This window comes from Astyanax mexicanus, chromosome 17, assembly GCF_023375975.1.
Source record: "Astyanax mexicanus isolate ESR-SI-001 chromosome 17, AstMex3_surface, whole genome shotgun sequence".
NCBI lineage: Eukaryota > Metazoa > Chordata > Actinopteri > Characiformes > Acestrorhamphidae > Astyanax > Astyanax mexicanus.
Genome location: NC_064424.1, coordinates 22,905,135 through 22,925,268, shown reverse-complemented (window position 1 = coordinate 22,925,268; position 20,134 = coordinate 22,905,135). Strand labels below are relative to the sequence as shown.

At 34.0% G+C, this 20,134-nt stretch overlaps 1 protein-coding gene across 1 annotated transcript in view; it reads left to right on the top strand.

The window, feature by feature from the left end:
• LOC111188389 (ribonuclease inhibitor-like) overlaps nt 1-5,778 on the top strand; it is a 68,014-nt gene extending 62,236 nt beyond the window's left edge. The window contains exons 6-9 of the mRNA XM_049466664.1: nt 2,673-2,834; nt 3,131-3,304; nt 5,188-5,361; nt 5,598-5,778. Of these exons, the coding sequence (XP_049322621.1) occupies nt 2,673-2,834; nt 3,131-3,304; nt 5,188-5,361; nt 5,598-5,778 (691 nt within the window). The remainder of the gene's footprint in view (nt 1-2,672; nt 2,835-3,130; nt 3,305-5,187; nt 5,362-5,597) is intronic.
• The last annotated feature ends 14,356 nt before the right edge of the window (nt 5,779-20,134 follow it).

Genomic DNA, 20,134 nt, shown 5'->3' with positions numbered 1-20,134 from the left:
TTTACACATTAACAGTCATGAACATGCTCCCCCTCTTCAGCAGGCCGCATGTGGGCATTAACAAAAGTGTTACCTGCATTGTCCAATTAAATCAAGTGTGTAGTTAATAAAGGAGAAATGTTTTTTTTTACAAGCTTATAAAGTCAAACTTTAGCTATGTATTTTTTGATTGATCATCATTCCACTATCTATTGAGTAGATAAATGCAGAGTTTTCTAATTAATTGATAAAATAATATTTTCTAAACCAGAGACCCCAACAATCTGTGAAACTTTTCCTCATGCTTTATTGTGTTGATTTGAGTGCCTGTAAATTGCCAGGGATGGCTCATAAAGTACACAAAACCTTGAAACCTAATTAAATATATTTTTTCCCACACTTCACCAGTTGCATAAAGTTTGTCTCAGCTTAACTTTTTGCTGCACTGCATCCCCCAACTCGATGTGTGGGACCCATGTTGCACTGTGCAGCTTCAACTGATGGAACAATACACAACAGTGTGTTTTTTCTGTGATTATCCTGTTCCACTTGAAAATATGCCATGTATGTTTCGAATAGTATTTAAATTTAAAAATGACTTGTGTGAAAGGCTTGACAAATGTAATGTTTATATTTCAAATAAATAATAACAACTTTTGTACCAGACTAGAACATTTGTAGAATTCTTAAAATTAAATTTGTAAAACGTAAAAATAAATTTATTAGTAGTTTTCTTTCTCTACAGGTTGTTAAAAAGCTCTGCTGCAGAGGATTTCTGTGCTTCTCTGACTGAAGTTCTAGGAACAAACCCTTTACTGCTGACAGAACTGGATCTGAGTGAGAAAATACAAGGAGACTTAGCAGTGAAGCAGCTCTCTGATCTACTGGAGGATTCACACTGCAGAACCAAAAAAATTAAGTATGTGTGACTTAAGAGCGATGTTTGTTTAAAACATTTTAAATGTATAATTCTTAATACAAAGAAAAATAACTTGTTTGAATATTTTTAAAACTATATGTGTTTTTCATAGTATCTGTATATGCATTTTGCTCATTTTATGACAAATAAACAAAGCGTCCTTCTGAATTAATTAGTTGAAGGCAAAAAACAGGCAATGTGTTAACAGTTAAATTCAAAATGCTTTTTCATTCTGTTTATCAGTCATTTATTCTACTATTGTGTTCTGATTTCAGGTTAAAAAATAACAACATTTCAGAGGAAGGCTCTGCTGCTCTATCATCCGCTCTTTATTCTAATCCTTCACACCTGATAGAGCTGGATCTGAGTGAGAATAAACTGTTGACTGCAGGAGTGAAGAAGTTCAGTGCTGTGTTGAAAAATCCTCAATGTCAACTTCAGAAACTCAAGTAAGAAGCTTTTAAAGTACAGCATAAAACAGACTAATTTAAGTTTTTATTTAAGATTTTTGTTTCACGATTTTTGTAATATTTTATGTTAATACTCTTAACTGTGCAAAAATTGAGAGTGGATACAAGTGGATTCAAGTGCTTGGATGGAATTAAATTGAGTGTTTATATGTGTTTTATTGTTAAATAATGAAGTTTGTATTTTGTATGATAGTATTTCAGACTGTGGTGTAACAGAGGAAGGATATGCTGATCTGGCTTCAGCTCTGGAATCAAACACTTCATCACATCTGATAGAGTTAGATCTCAGAGGGAATGATCCTGGACACACAGGAGTAAAGAAACTTCATAATTTGCTCGTGGATCCACAGCATAAATTAAGCACACTGAGGTAGATATTTTTAGGTAACATGGGATTTTTTTTACATATAACAGTTAAAAATAAGGTAAAGTATTTCTGCATTTTAGTAAATATTTGGAAATAACCTGTCAAAATGATACATGTGATACAAAAGTTAACATTTTATATATTTCTTATGCTCTTCTGTCACTTTTTAGCATGTGAAGCATTTTTTGTATATCAATATATATGCATTATTTTTATGTGCAGGCTATTGAAAAGCTCTGCTGTAGAGCATTTCTGTGCTTCTCTGACTGAAGCTCTAGGAACAAACCCTCTACTGCTAACAGAGCTGGATCTGAGTGGGAAAATAAAAGAAGACTCAGAATTGAAGCAGCTCTCTGATCTCCTGGAAGATTTACACTGCAGAACCACAAAACTCAAGTATAAATTCATTTTTCAAAGAAGTACAAAAATATTTAATTAACATTAGTGGTATTGTGTATTTTGCGGGTTGGTTTATTACATATGTTACTCCTGTAATTTTATTATTACAGTTTTGGTCAGTGGTCAGTGCTGACGTTGATTTTGATGCAGATTAATAATCAGTTTAGTAAAGATTGTTGGAATTTTATTTTTGTACTGTTCCTCTTTATGCAGGCTGAGTAACAGCAATGTTACAGAGGAAGGCTGTGCTGCTCTATCAGCAGCACTTTGTTCTAATCCATCACATCTAATTGAGCTGGATCTGAGTGAGAATGTTGTAGGAAACTCTGGAGTGAATCATCTTTTTGATCTACTGAACAATCAGTACCGCAAACTGCAGAGGCTGAAGTGAGTTGTAATTTAGAATTTAGAATGTTAAGAATGCTTTTTGCAGGATTAGAAAACACATAAAACACAACAAAGAGAACATTTCACACTGTTTACAGCATATCATATTTGTCATGCTCTTATAATATAACCAGAATATGTTTCTCTCTAGACTTTCATTCTGCAGTGTAACAGAAGAAGGATATGCATTTCTGGCTTCAGCTCTGAAAAACCCTGCATTACCTCTGATAGAGCTGGATCTCAGAGGAAATGACCCAGGAGACACAGGAGTGAAGAAGCTCACTGATTCATCTTGTTACATAAGAACAATAAGGTTTCTACACTACAAACATCTGCTTAACTATTTAAAACATTTATCAGTATAGTTTATTTACGAACAGTCTTTACATCTGTGTTGTTTCAGTAAAAGTTAATCATGCAATTTGTGTTATTTTTTATCCCAATTACACAGATGATTTTTGTGTACATTTTTAATTTAATGAAAATGTATTTGTTTGAAATGATTATACTAATGTGAGGGGAGATGTAGTATGTTGAGCATTTTGGAAAGAAAAGACGTGGCGATATTGGATTAATCTGTCATCAATCTGAGTATTCTTCTTTTTTCAGGCTGCTGAACAGCTCTGATGCAGAGGAAATCTGTACTTCTCTGACTAAAGATCTGGGAAAAAACCCATTACTGCTGAGAGAGCTGGATCTGAGTGGAAAAATACAAGGAGATTCAGGCATGAAGAAGCTCTCTGCTCTACTGAAGGATTTACACTGCAGAATCAAGAAACTGAAGTATGGAGTGTGTTTTCTTTTATTCATTGTAAATGTATAATCATTCATGTGAAGAAAAAGAATAAATTATTCTAGAATTCTAAATTATTTCGATACTTGGCAGCAGGTATTTTACACTTAGTTAATTCATATTTAACAAAACAAACATGATCAATCTACTTTCTTAGTATGTTTGAGAATAATTGCGCTGTAAATCATTTATGTTACTAATGACATAATGACTCTACTAGAGCAGATTCTGAGCCATTACAAAGTCCCAAAAGGGTTGAGATAGATACCAGACTAAGATATTTTTCATCATAGAAAAAATATTAGATAAATTAGTATATTTTTTTACATAATGTAAAAATATTTTTGTTATTATTATGAATATACATCAAGTACAGTGTACAATTATGTTTATTTCAAATGTATATATATATATATATATATATATATATATATATATATATATATATACATATATATATGGCGTTTTTTAAAACAAATGTTGTCTCAAAGCCGCTTTATAGTAATACAGGTTCAAACTTCTTATGAGTAAACACCACAGTAGAGTTGTACTCCCTCACTTGACACAATAATTAAAATAATGAACAATATTTACACTATCATTAAAGGGGTTTGGGCACACCTGATCATTTTCATGATTTTCCTTTATAAGTCAAACGATAAGGAAACGAGGAGGCAGAGCTACCAAGGAACACAGGTCAAACCATCTAAGTTGGAGTCACAGGAGAATCCCACAGGCCATGTGCAGGGGGAGGAAAATACACAGGAGGGCAGAAAAACAGAGACAGACAGGAGAGACACAGAACAGGACAAGAACATGACAGCACCCTTGTCGTTTTATTGATTTTAATATTTTTGGCACTAATTTGTGAAACATAAAATGTGTTTGGTAAGCTCATTGACCCTTGACCTACATACATAGGTGAATCCAATTATGAGAAAGGGTTAAGGTGCCAATTGCAAGTTTTTCTCCTCTTTGCATGTTATCTGAAGATCCGTTACATAGGAGCCTCAAAACAACTCGCAAATGACCCGAAAACAAAGATTGTTCAACTTCATGGTTTAGGGGAAGGATACAAAAAGCTATCTGAGAGATTTCAATTGTCAGTTTTCACTGTGAGTGATAACTGCTGAAACTAAAATTGAGTTATTTGAAGGACGGTATGCATAGCAGGAAAAAGAACACAGCATTCAAAGACTAACACTTGCTCCCCACAGTAAAATTTGGGGTTGGTTCCATCATACTGTGGGGCTGTGTGGCCAGTGCAGGTACTGGGAATCTTGTTAAGTTGAGGGTCGCATGGATTATTGTCAATATCAGAAGCCAGACTCTCATTGGAAGCTGTAGGAAGCATTTAGAGGCTGTTATTTTTGCAAAAGGAGGATCTACGAAATCTTGATAACATTTTTCTGTTGGGGTGCCCAAATTTATGCACCTGCCTAATTTTGCTTAAAGAATTATTTCACACTTTCTGTAAATCATATAAACTTAATTTTACTTCTCTATCACTTTCGTTTGCTATCTGATATATTAATCTGAAGTTACATTAGAATTACTGAAATTTACCTGTCATTTATTATAAATTATTACCAATGATTTATAACTTTTTCATACCACTGTAAAACATTTACATAAAGGAACTATCAGTCTTTCATTTAAACAGAAAGCTGATTTATTGTAAATAAGTGCACTCTAGAGATCATTATATTTTAAAATAAGAACTTACTTCTTTAAATACTTAAAAGTATTTGAACACTAAACTGAAAAATGTAACATGTAGGTAAAACCTACACACCACTTCCAGTAAATAATCAGAGTAGTCGAATGAAAGGAACAAGATCATTAATCATTTGTTTACCATTTCTGTTTTCAGGCTGAATAACAACAACATTGGAGAGGAAGGCTGTGCTGCTCTATCATCAGCTATTTACTCCAATCCTTCACACCTGATAGATCTGGATTTGAGTGATAATAAACTAGGAATCCCAGGAGTGAAGCAGCTGTGTTCCTTCCTGAATAAAACAGACTGTAAACTGCAGCAACTGAAGTAATTGTTAACTGCATCACAGTGTAGACTGATCATTAAAAATGAATATTTATTTGATTCACTCTTTGCTATATAAAATAAAGCTATAATGAATGTTGTGTAGTTATGCAAATAAGATGTGGATTCATAGCATAATAATTTATCATGATGAAAAAGTATGCTTTTAAAGCACATTGATCATTGAAATTACAGACAAGCTTGTGTTTTAATATAGACAATGTATGTTGTCTCTCTAGTCTTTCATTCTGCAGTATAACAGAAGAAGGATATGCTGCTCTGGCTTCAGCTTTGAAATCAAACCCCTCATCACTCCTGATTGAGTTGGAACTTAGAGGAAATGATCCTGGAGAAACAGGAGTGGAGCTGCTCACTAATTTACAAAAGGATGCAGACAGTAAACTCAAGAACATAAGGTAAACCATTTTTTTTCCTCCATGAACCTGTCCTTAAGTTCAACCTGAATTAATCTGAGCATTTTACCTTGTTAGATACAGTATCTTAACCTGTGAAATATGATTGATATTTGCTTAATTCCATCTTAATAAGTTTTCATGTTTTCCAACATGATTTAATTACTTGTTTGTGCTTTTCAGTCACCTGATTTTCACAGTCCAATCACATTCTTAATAAGTAATATACCTTTTTTTAAATTTCTTTTTTTACAGCCTTATCAACAAATCTTCTGTTTAAACTAAATAAAGTACAGAATCCAGAAATGACAAAATAATGTAATAATATATTGTTTATTGAAAAAAAATCAAAGCTTTAATCAAAAGCAATAACATTTTAATCTGAGTTGCCTGAGAACCAATTCCTCAGTTCTTATACTCTCTTTCGGTGGAGTAATTTTTGGTCCCTTTTTTTTTCACTCCCAGTTAGTTAATTAACCTTGATCAATATACAATCTCCTCAACTCTAAATGAATTAACGAAAGTTTATCAGCCATACTTGAGAAACTCGCACACAAATGCTTTCAGTAATACAATGTGCAGAATACAGTTGATAATATACAGAATTTACTTTACCTATTGCTCTGCATTTACACATTAACAGTCATGAACATACTCCCCCTCTTCAGCAGGCCGCATGTGGGCATTAACAAAAGTGTTGCCTGCATTGTCCAATTAAATCAAGTGTGTAGTTAATAAAGGAGAAATGTTTTTTTTACAAGCTTATAAAGTCAAACTTTAGCTATGTATTTTTTGATTGATCGTCATTACACTATCTAGTGAGTAGCACATAGGCTATCAAATGCAGAGTTTTATAATTAATTGATAAAATATATTTTCTAAACCAGAGACCCCAACAATCTGTGAACCTTTTCCTCATGCTTTATTGTGTTGATCTGAGTGCCTGTAAATTGCCAGGGATGGCTCATAAAGTACACAAAACCCTGAAACCTAATTAAATATATTTTTTCCACACTTCACCAGTTGCAAAAAGTTTGTCTCAACTTTTTGCTGCACTGTGTTCCCCCGACTCGATGTGTGGGACCCATGTTGCACTTTGCAGCTTCAACTGATGGAACAATACACAAGAGTGTGTTTTTTCTGTGATTATCCTGTTCCACTTGAAAATATGTCATGTATATTTGGAATAGTATTTCCATTTAAAAATGACTTGTGTGAAAGGCTTGACATATGTAATGTTTATAATTCAAATAAATAATAACAACTTTTGTACCAGACTAGAACATTTGTAGAATTCTTAAAATGAAAAGTTAAAATTAAATTAGTAAAACGTAAGAATGAATTTATTAGTAGTTTTCTTTCTCTACAGGTTGTTAAAAAGCTCTGCTGCAGAGAATTTCTGTGCTTTTCTGACTGAAGTTCTAGGAACAAACCCTTTACTGCTGAGAGAGCTGAATCTGAGTGAGAAAATACGAGGAGACTTAGCAGTGAAGCAACTCGCTGATCTACTGGAGGATTCACACTGCAGAACCAACAAACTTAAGTATGTGTGACTTAAGAGAGTTGTTTGTTTAAATAATTTTAAATGTATAAGTCTTAATACAAAGACAAATAACTTGTTTGAATATTTTTAAAACTATATGTGTTTTTCATAGTATCTATATGTGCATTTTGTTCATTGTATGACAAATAAACAAAGCATATTTCTGAATTAAGTAGTTGAAGCCAATAAACAAACAAAGTTAAATTCAACAGTTAAATTCAAAATGCCTTTTCATGCCATTTATCAGTAATTTATTCTACTACTGTGTTCTGATTACAGGCTGAAAAATAGCAACATTACAGAGGAAGGCTGTGCTGCTCTATCAGCAGCTCTTTGTTCTAATCCTTCACACCTGATAGATCTGGATCTGAGCGAGAATAAACTGTTGACTGCAGGAGTGAAGAAGTTCAGTGCTGTGTTGAAGCATCCTCAATGTACACTTCAGAAACTCAAGTGAGAAGCTTTTAAATAGAAAAAAACAGCCTAAAAGTCTTAACTCTACAGCAGTCATTGTGCATGGATGGAATTTAATTGAGTTTCTATTTGTGTTTTATTGCTAAATAATGAATTTTGTGTTTTGTGTGATAGTATTTCAAACTGTGGTGTAACGGGTGAAGGATATGCTGAACTGGCTTCAACTCTGAAATCAAACCCTTCACACCTGATAGAGTTAGATCTCAGAGGGAACGATCCTGGAGACACAGGAGTAAAGGAACTTCATAATTTGCTTGAGGATCCACAGCATAAACTGAGCACACTGAGGTAGGTATTTTAGGTAACATGGAATTCTTTAACATAAAACATTTGAAATAAGGCAAAGTATTTCATCTTTTTAGTAAGTTTTTGGAAAAAAACTTATCTAAATAATACATATGATACAGAAATTAACATTTTATACATTCTGTAAATTTTTCATTATGTGAACTGAGTTTACTCAACACATAAAAACTGTGTTAAGAATTGATACAGTACTGCAAAACATGTCATGGTTATTCTTATATATATATATATATATATATATATATATATATATATATATATATATATTCAAAATGAGTTTCTTTGATTTTATTGAATAGAATACTATTTTTTTGGATAGAAGAATTATAATGGATGATTACAAGCCATCAAACCAAACAGAACTGCTTGATGTTTTGCACCAGGAGTGGCATAAAGTTATCCAAAAGCAGTGTGTAAGACTGGTGTAAGATAACATGGAAAGATGCATGAAAACTGTGATTAAAAACCGTGATTATTCCACCAAATATTGATTTTAGGAATATTAGCTTGTTTTCTTTGCATTATTTGAGGTCTGATGCTCTGCATCTTTTTTGTTATTTCAGCCATTTCTCATTAATAAATATGTTCACGGTTCGATTAATAAATATGTTCACGGTTCGATTAACACCTTGGTGCTTTTTTGGTATGTTTTCGGTATGGTTGGTGAAAAAATAAAGAGGCTGGGCAATACTTAACTGCTTAAACTACAAATATTTTTTTCCTAAGCATTTTACTGGATGCATTTCAGTGTTGGAGTTCTTTTTAAGAAATTTCAGCATTAGGTTGTAAAAATTAAATTATATTAGCGGTGTCAATTAAAAATGAATTCAAATCAGGATTATTTTTTTATTGATGGAATTTCCCAGTATTATTGTGAAGGGACTGTAATAATAATATAGTGTGGTTTAGGTCTGGCAGACTAGATCATTTTTACTGTATTATAATATCTCACAGAGAGAGAGAGAGAGAGAGAGAGAGAGAGACCGATGGCATGAGTAAGAGAAAGCGAGCAAGCGAGAGAAAGAGAGAGAGGGAAACAGCGTGCGAGAGAGTGAGCGAGAGGCAGGCGGCCTGAGTGAGAGAGAGAGAGAGAGAGAGAGAGAGTTAGATACGTAATGTAATGTAACGTAAATGTAATACGAGCAAATTCTGCGTTTCTGCATGTGCTGTCTGCTTTTGTGCTCCAGCCTGCACTCTCCGGTGCACTGTTTCCAACAGAGGTGGAAAAAGTACTGAAAATTGTAATTGAGTAAAATTACCTTTACTTTGCTAAAATTCTACTCAAGTAAAAGTAAAAGTACCCATCTAAAAATCTATTCGAGTAAAAGTAAAAAAGTACTCAATTTAAAATGTACTTTGAGTAAAAGTTACATAGTTACTTTTAATTCTTTGATATAAAAAATACAACAAATCATAAATTAAATTGTTTTAAATGAACTATTATGAAAAGTTTAGCTGTGCTGCCATGGAGAACAAAACAAAACATTATGAGGCATTTATCTCACCACCAAGACTTTCAGAAAAGTAAACTCAGTTTGTAGATGCAGGTTAACTTGTTAGCTAACATAGGCAGTTTGATATGTCTCCAGTTTAGTTTAGCGTTGTTTAATGTCTAAAAGGGATCTATGTAATCCATGATCATTAGGTAATATATTTAGGTTATATTTGCCTCAATCGCCTGTTAACATCATGCCAGACACATTTCATACAGCTTTCAGTGAATTTCTTATACTATTAATTTAGGCATTTACACACATTAGTGTGGGTGTCAAAAGTCAAAAGTATTCACATTCATTACTCAAGTAGAAGTATAGATACTGGGGTTTAAAAATACTTTTGTAGAAGTTGAAGTACTAAACTCATAAAATGAAAAGCTCACACACGCTCTCCAAATGAACTTACAACACTGAATCCATAGCCTAGACCTAGCAAGCAAACCTTGGCATGTACCAAGCCATGGCGAACATTGCAAATTCACCATTAGTGCATCACTAGGTTACTACAATATCTTATCAACATATAACTGTAGGAAACATTTAGTTTACCTCAATATGCTTTTTCAAATTAGATGGTGAATGTTTGAACGCCATTAGCTCATGCTGCTGAGCTGCATCGCATATGAAAAAAGTTGTTTTTGCATCCAACCATTCCGAAGCCCCTTGCTGCAGCTGGAGACGCATAATTGGGGTCTTCCTACGAACTTTCTCACTGGTGCACATCTGGAGTTTGACGTGACGTGCAGGTCATGCATCAAATACAAACCAATAGAGGGTCTGAATGGTTTATGTTTATACTTGTTATCCAACCACAAGCTTTCCAGATGGCGCAATTTATCTCTTTGTTTTTTTCATGTTGCCGGAATGAAATATGAGTAACAAGGCTATTTTAATTTAATTTAATACTTTTTTTATGCCAATTTTTTTTTTAGTTTAGACAATTTTTTTCCCCCATCATTTTATTTTTTACTCAGTAACAGGGAGTTTTCCAATGTAGCGAAGTAAATTACTTGTGTCAAAATGTACTTGAGTAAAAGTAAAATTACGTATTTTAAAAACGACTTTAAAAATTACATATAACTCATAAAATCTACTCAATTACAGTAACGTGAGTAAATGTAATACGTTACTTTCCACCTCTGGTTTCCAAAACAGACTGCCTGTGTACCATATTATTCTTTCTATTGTTTTTTGTTTAATATTTATTATTTTGACATGTGCAGGTTGTTGAAAAGCCCCGCTGTAGAGGAAGTCTGTGCTTCTCTGACTGAAGCTCTAGGAATAAGCCCTTTACTGCAGACAGAGTTGGATCTGAGTGGGAAAATTCAAGGAGACTCTGCAGTAAAGCAGCTCTCTGATCTACTGGAAGATTTACACTGCAGAACTACAAAACTCAAGTATGAATTAATTTAGATGTTTAATTTTTCAAAGAGGTGCAAAACATTTAATTTACATTATTTAGTTGTATTGTGTATTTTGTGGGTTTTACAAAATATATTACTATGTTAATAATTTTAGTACACTCTTTATTTTAAGCATCATTACAAGAAAAATAAACAATTGAGGCAGTGCTAAATTTTATCCAGATGCAGAATAATCAGTTCAGTAAAGATTGTGTGAAGTATAAACGGTTCCCCTTTGTGTGCAGGCTGAGAAACAGCAGTGTTACTGAGGAAGGCTGTACTGCTCTATCAGCAGCTCTTTGTTCTAATCCATCACATCTAATATATCTGGATCTGAGTGACAATAAACTGTTGACTGCCGGAGTGAAGCAGTTCAGTGCTGTGTTGAAGAATCCTCAATGTCAACTTCAGAAACTCAAGTGAGATTTGAAATATGAAAAACAGCATAAAACATGATTTAGTATTTTTATATTTTATCACTTTAGTAGTCATAATTTTACATGATTTCTCTACATTAAATGTCTGGTAGAACGTATTTAAGTTGTATTTGAGTTTTTATATGTTATTGAGTTTTGTGTTTTGTATGATAGTATATCAGACTGTGGTGTAACGGAGGAAGGATATGCTGCTCTGGCTTCAGCTCTGAAATCAAATCCTTCATCACGTCTGATAGAGTTACATCTCAGAGGGAATGATCCTGGAGACACAGGAGTAAAGGAACTTCATAATTTGCTCATAAATCCACAGCAAAAACTGAGCACACTGAGGTAGGTTTTTTAGGTAATTTTTAAAATTGTAAAACTTTTGAAATAAAGCAAAGTACTTTTTTACTACCGCTCAAAAGTTTGGGATCACAGTTAATTTGTATTGTTTTCAATGGAAACACACTTAACATTATGAAATAAAGCAAATAAACAGGACATGCAGACATTGTCAGAGTAAGAAATATTGATTTTAATAAAATTGACTGTGTACTTCAAATTTTGCCTTCATCAAAGAAGCCACATTTTGCAGCAATTACAGCCTGGCAAACTCTAGGCATGTCAACTAGCTGTCAAATTTTTAGGTAATCTGGTGTGATTTCCCCCCATGCCTTCTGTAGCATCTCCCACAACATGGATTGGCTTGATGCAGTCTTCCTCCGTACCATACGGTCAAGCTGCTCCCACAACAGCTCAATAGCGTTCAGATCCAGAGACTGTGCTGGCCACTTCATTACAATCAGAATTCTGGCGGACTCCTTGTTTCTTAAATATTGCAGACAAAATCTGGAGGTGTGTTTAGGGTCATTATCCAGTTGTAGGATGAAATTGGCCTCAATCAAGCGTGGTTCACAGAGTATGACATGCTGCTGCAAAATCTTGAGGTAGACTTCTTTCTTTAAGATCCCCTCCACTCTGTGTAAATCTCCCATTTTACCACCTCCAAAGCATCCCCAGACCATCATGCTGCCTCCACCATGCTTGACAGAAGGCATTAAGCATTGGTCATGCATCTTTTCATTGGTCCTGTGCCTCACAAATGTTCTTCTGTTTGATCCTAAGACCTCAAATTGTACTCATCTGTCCACAACACCTTTTTCCAGTCTTCCAGTGTCCAATGTCTTTTCTCTTTGGCCCATCACAGTCTTTTCTATTTATTGGCCAGTGTGAGGTATGGCTTTTTCTTGGCAATTCTGCCATAAAGTCCAGTATCCTGAGGTCGCCTCCTGACTGTTGATGCTGACTCTGGTGTTTGACGGGTTCCACTTAGTGCAGCTGTTAGTTGACAGCCTGTGAGGCTTCTTTCTCTCAAACTGCACACTCTAAGATATTTATCTTTTTGCACAGTCCACTCCTTTTTCTGTTGTTGTTAAGAGCCAGTTTGATTTACTCTTCAAAGGGTGTAGTTGCCAGTATGGTTAGATATTTTCAGTTTCTTAGCAATATCTCACATTTAGTAGCCTTCCTTCCTTAAAACAACAATGCACTGACGGGTCTCTAAAGAAAGTTGAGCCTGTAAGCAAGCCAACAACTGCTGATGCTTCAGATACTAATCTAACCTAGAATGTCGTTCTCCCTTTTATGCTAACGGTTTTCAGCTGTGCATCACAATTGAGCATGTGATGCACCACTGAAAGGGTGTCATAAGAACCAGTTAGCCCAATAACATCCTTAAGTTGGATTGGCAGCCACACCAGGAGATTTAGGCAGAGCAGTGAGAATTGCTGATAATAGGACTATATGCAAAATAAACCTCTATACAAAAATAGGCTTTAATGCAAACATTTTTATTCTTTAAAATAAAAATCTGATACACTTAAATTAATTGTGAAATGGACAATATTGTTTGTGAATTGCATGAAAATGTGTTTTTATTTAAAAAAGAGGGAAATTTGCAAGTGATCCTAAACTTTTGAGCAGTAGTGTGTATATATATATATATATATACGTATATACGTATATATATATATATATATATATATATATATATATATATATATATATACGTATATATATGTATATACGTATATATATATATATATATATATATATATATATATATATATATATATATATAGTTTTTTTTAATATGTGTTATTTTTGTGTGCAGGTTGTTGAAAAGCACTACTCTAGAGGAAGTCTGTGCTTCTCTGACTGAAGCTCTAGGAATAAGCCCTTTACTGCAGACAGAGCTGGATCTGAGTGAGAAAATAAAGGGAGACTCAGCAGTAAAGCAGCTCTCTGATCTACTGGAAGATTTACACTGCAGAACCACAAAACTCAAGTATGAATTCATTAAGATGTTTAATTTTTCAAAGTGGTAGCATTATTTAGTGGTATTGTGTAGTTTGTGGGTATTACTAAATATAGTACTACTATAATGATTTATTACACTTTTTATTTCAAGTCTCACTACAAGAAAAACACAATTTGAGTCAGAATAATTAGTTTATAAAAGATTATTTGAAGTTTAATTCTATACTGTTTCTCTTTGTGTTCAGGCTGAGTAACAGCGATGTTACAGAGGAAGGCTGTGCTGCTCTATCAGCAGCTCTTTTTTCTAATCCATCACATCTAATAGAGCTTGATCTAAGTGAGAATGTTCTAGGTAATTCTGGAGTGAAGCATCTTTGTGATCTGCTGAACAATCAGTACCACAAACTGCAGAGGTTGAAGTGAGTTGTAATTAAAATGTTAACAATAAATTACTTTTTGCATGATGATAAAATACATAAAAAACAACAAAGCATACACATTTATACTGTTTAAAGCGTATCATATTTGTCATGTTCTTATAATAAAGTTAGAAAATGTTTCTCTCTAGACTTTCATTCTGCAGTGTAACAGAAGAAGGATATGCATTTCTGGCTTCAGCTCTGAAAAACCCTGCATTACCCCTGATAGAGCTGGATCTCAGAGGAAATGACCCAGGAGACACAGGAGTGAAGAAGATCACTGATTCAACTTGTTACATAAAAACAATTAGGTTTCTACACTACAAACATCTACTTAACTATTTAAAACTGGAGAACAAACATTACATCTGTGTTGTTTCAGTAAAGTTAATCATGCAATTTGTGTTCTATTTCATCCTAATTACACATGATTTTTGATTTTAATTAAATGAAAAATGTATTAATTTGAAATGAGAATAGTAAGGTGAGGGGAGATGTAGTATTTTGAACATTTTAGAAAGAAAAGAAATGTGGTCATACTGGATGAATCTCTCATCAATCTGAGTATTCTTCTTTTTTCAGGCTGCTGAACAGCTCTGATGCAGAGGAAATCTGTACTTCTCTGACTAAAGATCTGGGAGAAAACCCATTACTGCTGAGAGAGCTGGATTTGAATGGAAAAATACAAGGAGATTCAGGCATGAAACAGCTCTCTGCTCTACTGAAGGATTTACACTGCAGAATCAAGAAACTGAAGTATGGAGTCTGTTTTATTTCAGTCATTGTAAACATACAATCATTCATGTAAAGAAAAAGTATAAATTATTGTAGAATGTTAAATGTCTTTACTTGGCAGGAGTGATTTTACTCTTGATTAATTTATTTTTAACAAAAATAATAAGATCAAACTAAATTTTTTGTATGTTTGAGAATAATTGCACAGTAAAACATTGATGTTGCTGATGGCACTCAACATTTTATGTTTAGTAGTGTTTTAGTCAAGACTGCTAGAGCTGAGTCTGAGTTAAGACCAAGACCCAGACTAAGATTTAAGTAAAAAAAAAATAAATTTAAAAAATAAATAAATGACACACACAAATAAATTGAATGGGCAAGGCAAGGGCGATAAACGGAGATATGAAAAAGAGTAATTAACAAATAGGCAAAAACAGTAGAACACTTTGTAGAAGAGGAAAGAAAAACTACATGTAATTCTCAGCAATGAACTAAGCAAACAGAGAGGTATATATAATAAGGAGGAAAGGTGGATACAATTATTAATTTGGAGAGTGGGAACGCGATAGGGTCATGTGATCCGTGGAGTCTTTAGAGAACAGGCAGGCAGACTGAAGCATCAGGACTGTTATCAATATACGTTTATTTAAATGAATTATATAAAAAATGCATTAATAAATATTTTATTTTAATATATATGTTATGAAGCATAACTTTAAACATTAAGTTAACTTTCACTATATTAAAAAAATCAATACTTTACTAGTTAAAAAAGAATTACAGTAACCTGTTAATGTTGTAGCTAAAGAATGCTATAAAAATATTTAGGAGCAAGATGAGTTTCAAAACCAGTTTTCAGTAAACTGCAGTAAACAATGATTTTTTTGTTTTTACAAAATATACATTTATTTTTGTTATTATTTTAAATATGCCTCAAGGCCAGTGTACAGTTACATTTAATTAAAATGTATTTAAATATCGCTTTCTACAACAAATCTGGCTTAACAGAGATACAGGTCCAAACTTCTTATGAGTAAACACCGCTGTACAGTTGTACTCCATCACTTAACACAGTAATTGAAATAAATAACAAAAACGAAAACATCTACATGAGGAAACTTTCAGTCTGTCATTTAAACATAAAGCTGATTTATGGTAAAGAAGTGCACTGTAGAGATCATTATATTATAAAGTAAGTGCTTCATTGTTTACAGACTTAGCAGTGTTTTGACCACTAAACTGAACAATGTAACATGTAGGTAAAACCTACACACCACTTCCAGTAAACAGTCAGAGCAGTCAGATGAAAATAACTTGTTACTTCTAGTGATATTCATGATGAGATATTTGTCAAATTAGATTTGTGTAATTTCTTGTATAATCATTAAACAGTACTCATATGAAGTTGAATGCTATAAGCTAAAATTGTGCAATGCCTCCATTACCCTGTGTGCAGAGACGTTAATGGAAAAGTAGAGAGTTAAAAATTGTGCACACTTAAATGCAAGTATTATTCAATAAACGTAGAAAAAGAGTTCAGTTTCTAATTAAAATTCAGCCCAGATAGTCTTCCTGAACTGTTCTTGAGTTGGCCTGGAGTCCAGCTCTCCCTGAGACAAAAACAAGATCATTTCCAAATAAAGACGGCAACACAAATTTACACAGAAATATTACCCACTGAACAAGTTCATTAATCTTTTGTTCACCATTTCTGTTTTCAGGCTGAATAACAACAACATTTCAGAGGAAGGCTGTGCTGCTCTATCATCAGCTCTTTGTTCTAATCCCTCACACTTGATAGAACTGGATCTGAGTGGGAATAAACTGTTGACTGCAGGAGTGAAGCAATTCAGTGCAGTGTTTGAGAATCTTCAATTTAAACTTCAGAAACTCACGTAAGACGCCTTTAAGTACTAAGAACAGCAGGAAACAGATTGATACTTAGACGGGTTTAAGTGTTCTAGGAATTTTATTTTAAATGTATATGTTTTTTATGTTAAAAAGGTAACCTGTGCAGAATTTCTCTACATAAAATATCCATTACAAAGCATTTAAGTGCACAGATGGAATTAAATTGAGTTTAAGTGTTTATCGCTGAATAATGAATTTTGTGTTTTGTATGATAGTCTTTCAGACTGTGGTGTAACGGGGGAAGGATATGCTGCTCTGGCTTCAGCTCTAAAATCAAACCCTTCATCACACCTGATAGAGTTAGATCTCAGAGGGAACAATCCTGGAGACACAGGAGTAAAGGAACTTCATAATTTGCTTGTAAATCCACAGCACAAACTAAGCACACTGAGGTAGGTACTTTTACGTAATGTGGGAATTTTTAACATAAAACGTATTTCAGTTTTCAGTTTTAGTAAGTATTTGGAAAGAACCTGTCAGAATGATGCAAACAAGGGCGTGGGGGGGGGGGTGATATTGGGGGGACACAGTTGCTAATATAAATCAAAGCCCACCCTATAGTATACTTCTGTCTATTATTAGTTACATCCAACCGATCCAACCGAAAGCTCAGTGAAGCAGGACTGCAGGACATTTCTGAACAGGCAAAGTTTAACCCTATAATGAACAAAGGGTGCAGAAATTCTGCAAAGTGACTGTTGGTGACCTAAAAATAATATTAGAGCTTTAACTAAAGGACCAGATATATTCCATCAGTAAATCCATTCCTCAATAAAGTATGCAAAATAGTACATCAACAGTGGATTTCATGTAATAATGTAAACAAGTCACTTGTTTATAAATTGTTTTTTTATGACACACAAACAAATTATTGAAAGAAATATTAATAATTATTAGTCCTAAGGGGTGACACTATAAATACTCTTTAATAATTACTCATATACCCCATATGCAAAGTCTTGCTTCTCTTAACCTGTTCTTTCTTTTGATCAGTTCAGTTCACTTCAGTCCTCTCCACATTTCCTCTCTCTCCAGCTTAACCATCTCTTCTACCCCTTCTAAACACTAAATTACAACACAATACTTAAGGAACAAACTCTAACAGACCCTAAAACTAACCCTGAACTAATAAGTTAAAGTTCATTTTGCAACATTCACAACTCACCTATTAATATTAACTACTTTTGCAACATTTTCTCTTTATACTTTTCACAAACTTGTTTAAACATTGTCACACTAAGTTGCTGTATTGTTGCTTAAAACATACAATTACAGTAAAAAAAAACAACTGAAAAAAACACTGTCTGGAATCCCTTTATTTTCTCAGGACATGTGGTCTTACTGAACTACAAATGAACATAAATCAGGTTAGATCAGTGTTTCTCAACCCACTGTTCTGCATATTCTAAAGCTTTCTCTAATTTAAAGGAACTTTCATAAAGTAAGTGGTGGTATGATGTGTCTAAGACACTGCTATATACATAATGATTGAATTATGGTCCGTAAGGGGCTAAGGATTTTTAACAGGTGAATTCAACAAAGGATTGTTTATTAGTTGATCAGTTGGATCCTGTAGAAAACAACAATTTTATGGCAGGGTTAAGAAACTGCTTCAAACTACCAACATAAAGTATTAAACTACATTCTGGCTGTCCACAACATCCAGCATCTAGTTAACTAGTTAGCTAAATGGATTGTAAATTGCAAAAACAGTAAGTTTTGCAATCCTAAATTAATAAACTCAGTTTAAAAATAAATTAGTTATTGGCTGATCAGAGACATCAGGGCAAGTTGAACATTACATATATATATATATATATATATATATATATATATATATATATATTCTTATATTAAACCTTGACTATGTATATAATTCCAAAGTTAATCGAACTAACACAGCTGCAGTTTATTAATCACACAGTGGGTTTAATCTGTGTGTTTTGATTCAGACGTGTATTTTTAACCAGCTATCAGATACAATCTCATCACATGGTTAGCTCCATTACCTTTCTTTTAGAAAAATCTCTGTATATCCAGATTTACTTTAAAATCAGCTGCTGCTGCACCCCGCTGCTAAATCTAACAGTGAGGGAGGGGCTTCCCCCCACCAGCACACTGTCTCTCCTCAGTGCTCCGTGAAACCAGCAAGCTAATTGGCTGTTTCTCTTAAGAGGCGGAACTTTCTACCTACACTGGCTCAGTGATTGGCGTTAAAAGATTTTCCATTCACACACAGCGGTCACTGTCTCCCTATTAATAGTACAGCTGAGCTGAGCGGAATGATATAATTTTTTGGGGGACAAATCCACCTATTTCTGTTCCTACGCCAATGGATACAAATGATACAGAAGTTAACATTTTATATTTTGAAGGTGTTATTCTATTAGTTAGGGTTACTGTGTTAAGAATTGATACAGTACTGCAAAATATGTCATGGTTATTCCTTATATTAATAATCCTAGCATATATATATATATATATATATATATATATATATATATATATTGTGGCGTGAGGAGGCGGGGGAGTTGTGGGTCCGCCCCACGCCAGAGCGCAAAGCCATGCCTGTCTCAGCTGGCCCGCATGAGGGCTGATTGAGCCGCCAGTTGAGACAGGCATATATACTCAGCCTCCACCATCATTAGGGAGACTTTGACTGGGGAGCTGAGGGCTGAGGCTGCACGGACCTTTAAACTTAAACTAAGTAATTCTACAGACTCTAGAGCCCCATTGGGCTGAGTTATGTTTTGAGTTGTTTTGGGTGTGGTGGAGGGCGTTTGAAAGCCAATAAAAGGTATGATTTGAGTTCATTTACTCCCCGTGTCTGTGTTCTCTGTGAGCTTTCTCCTTCCGGGTCACAGTGGTCACGCCCCCCTACCCCAGGGGCCTACCACAATGTATGTTCTTCTTTTGTTTTTGTTTAATATGTATTATTTGTATGTGCAGGCTATTGAAAAGCTCTGCTGCAGAGGATTTCTGTGCTTCTCTGACTGAAGCTCTAGAAACAAACCCTTTACTGCAGACAGAGCTGGATCTGAGTGGAAAAATAAAAGGAGACTTAGCAGTGAAGCAGCTCTCTGATCTACTGGAAGATTTACACTGCAGAACTAAGAAACTTAGGTAAATCTTCAGTTTTACCATTAATGTGTTTTTCTACAGAATTACTTACTTTGCATGTTTTCATGACACAATTACATTATGATATACTGTGTTTTTGCTTTTATTAAGACTATTTAAAAATATATTTCTCAATATTTTCTATGATTGCAGGCTGAGAAACAGTGATATTACAGAGGAAGGCTGTGCTGCTCTATCAGCAGCTCTTTGTTCTAATC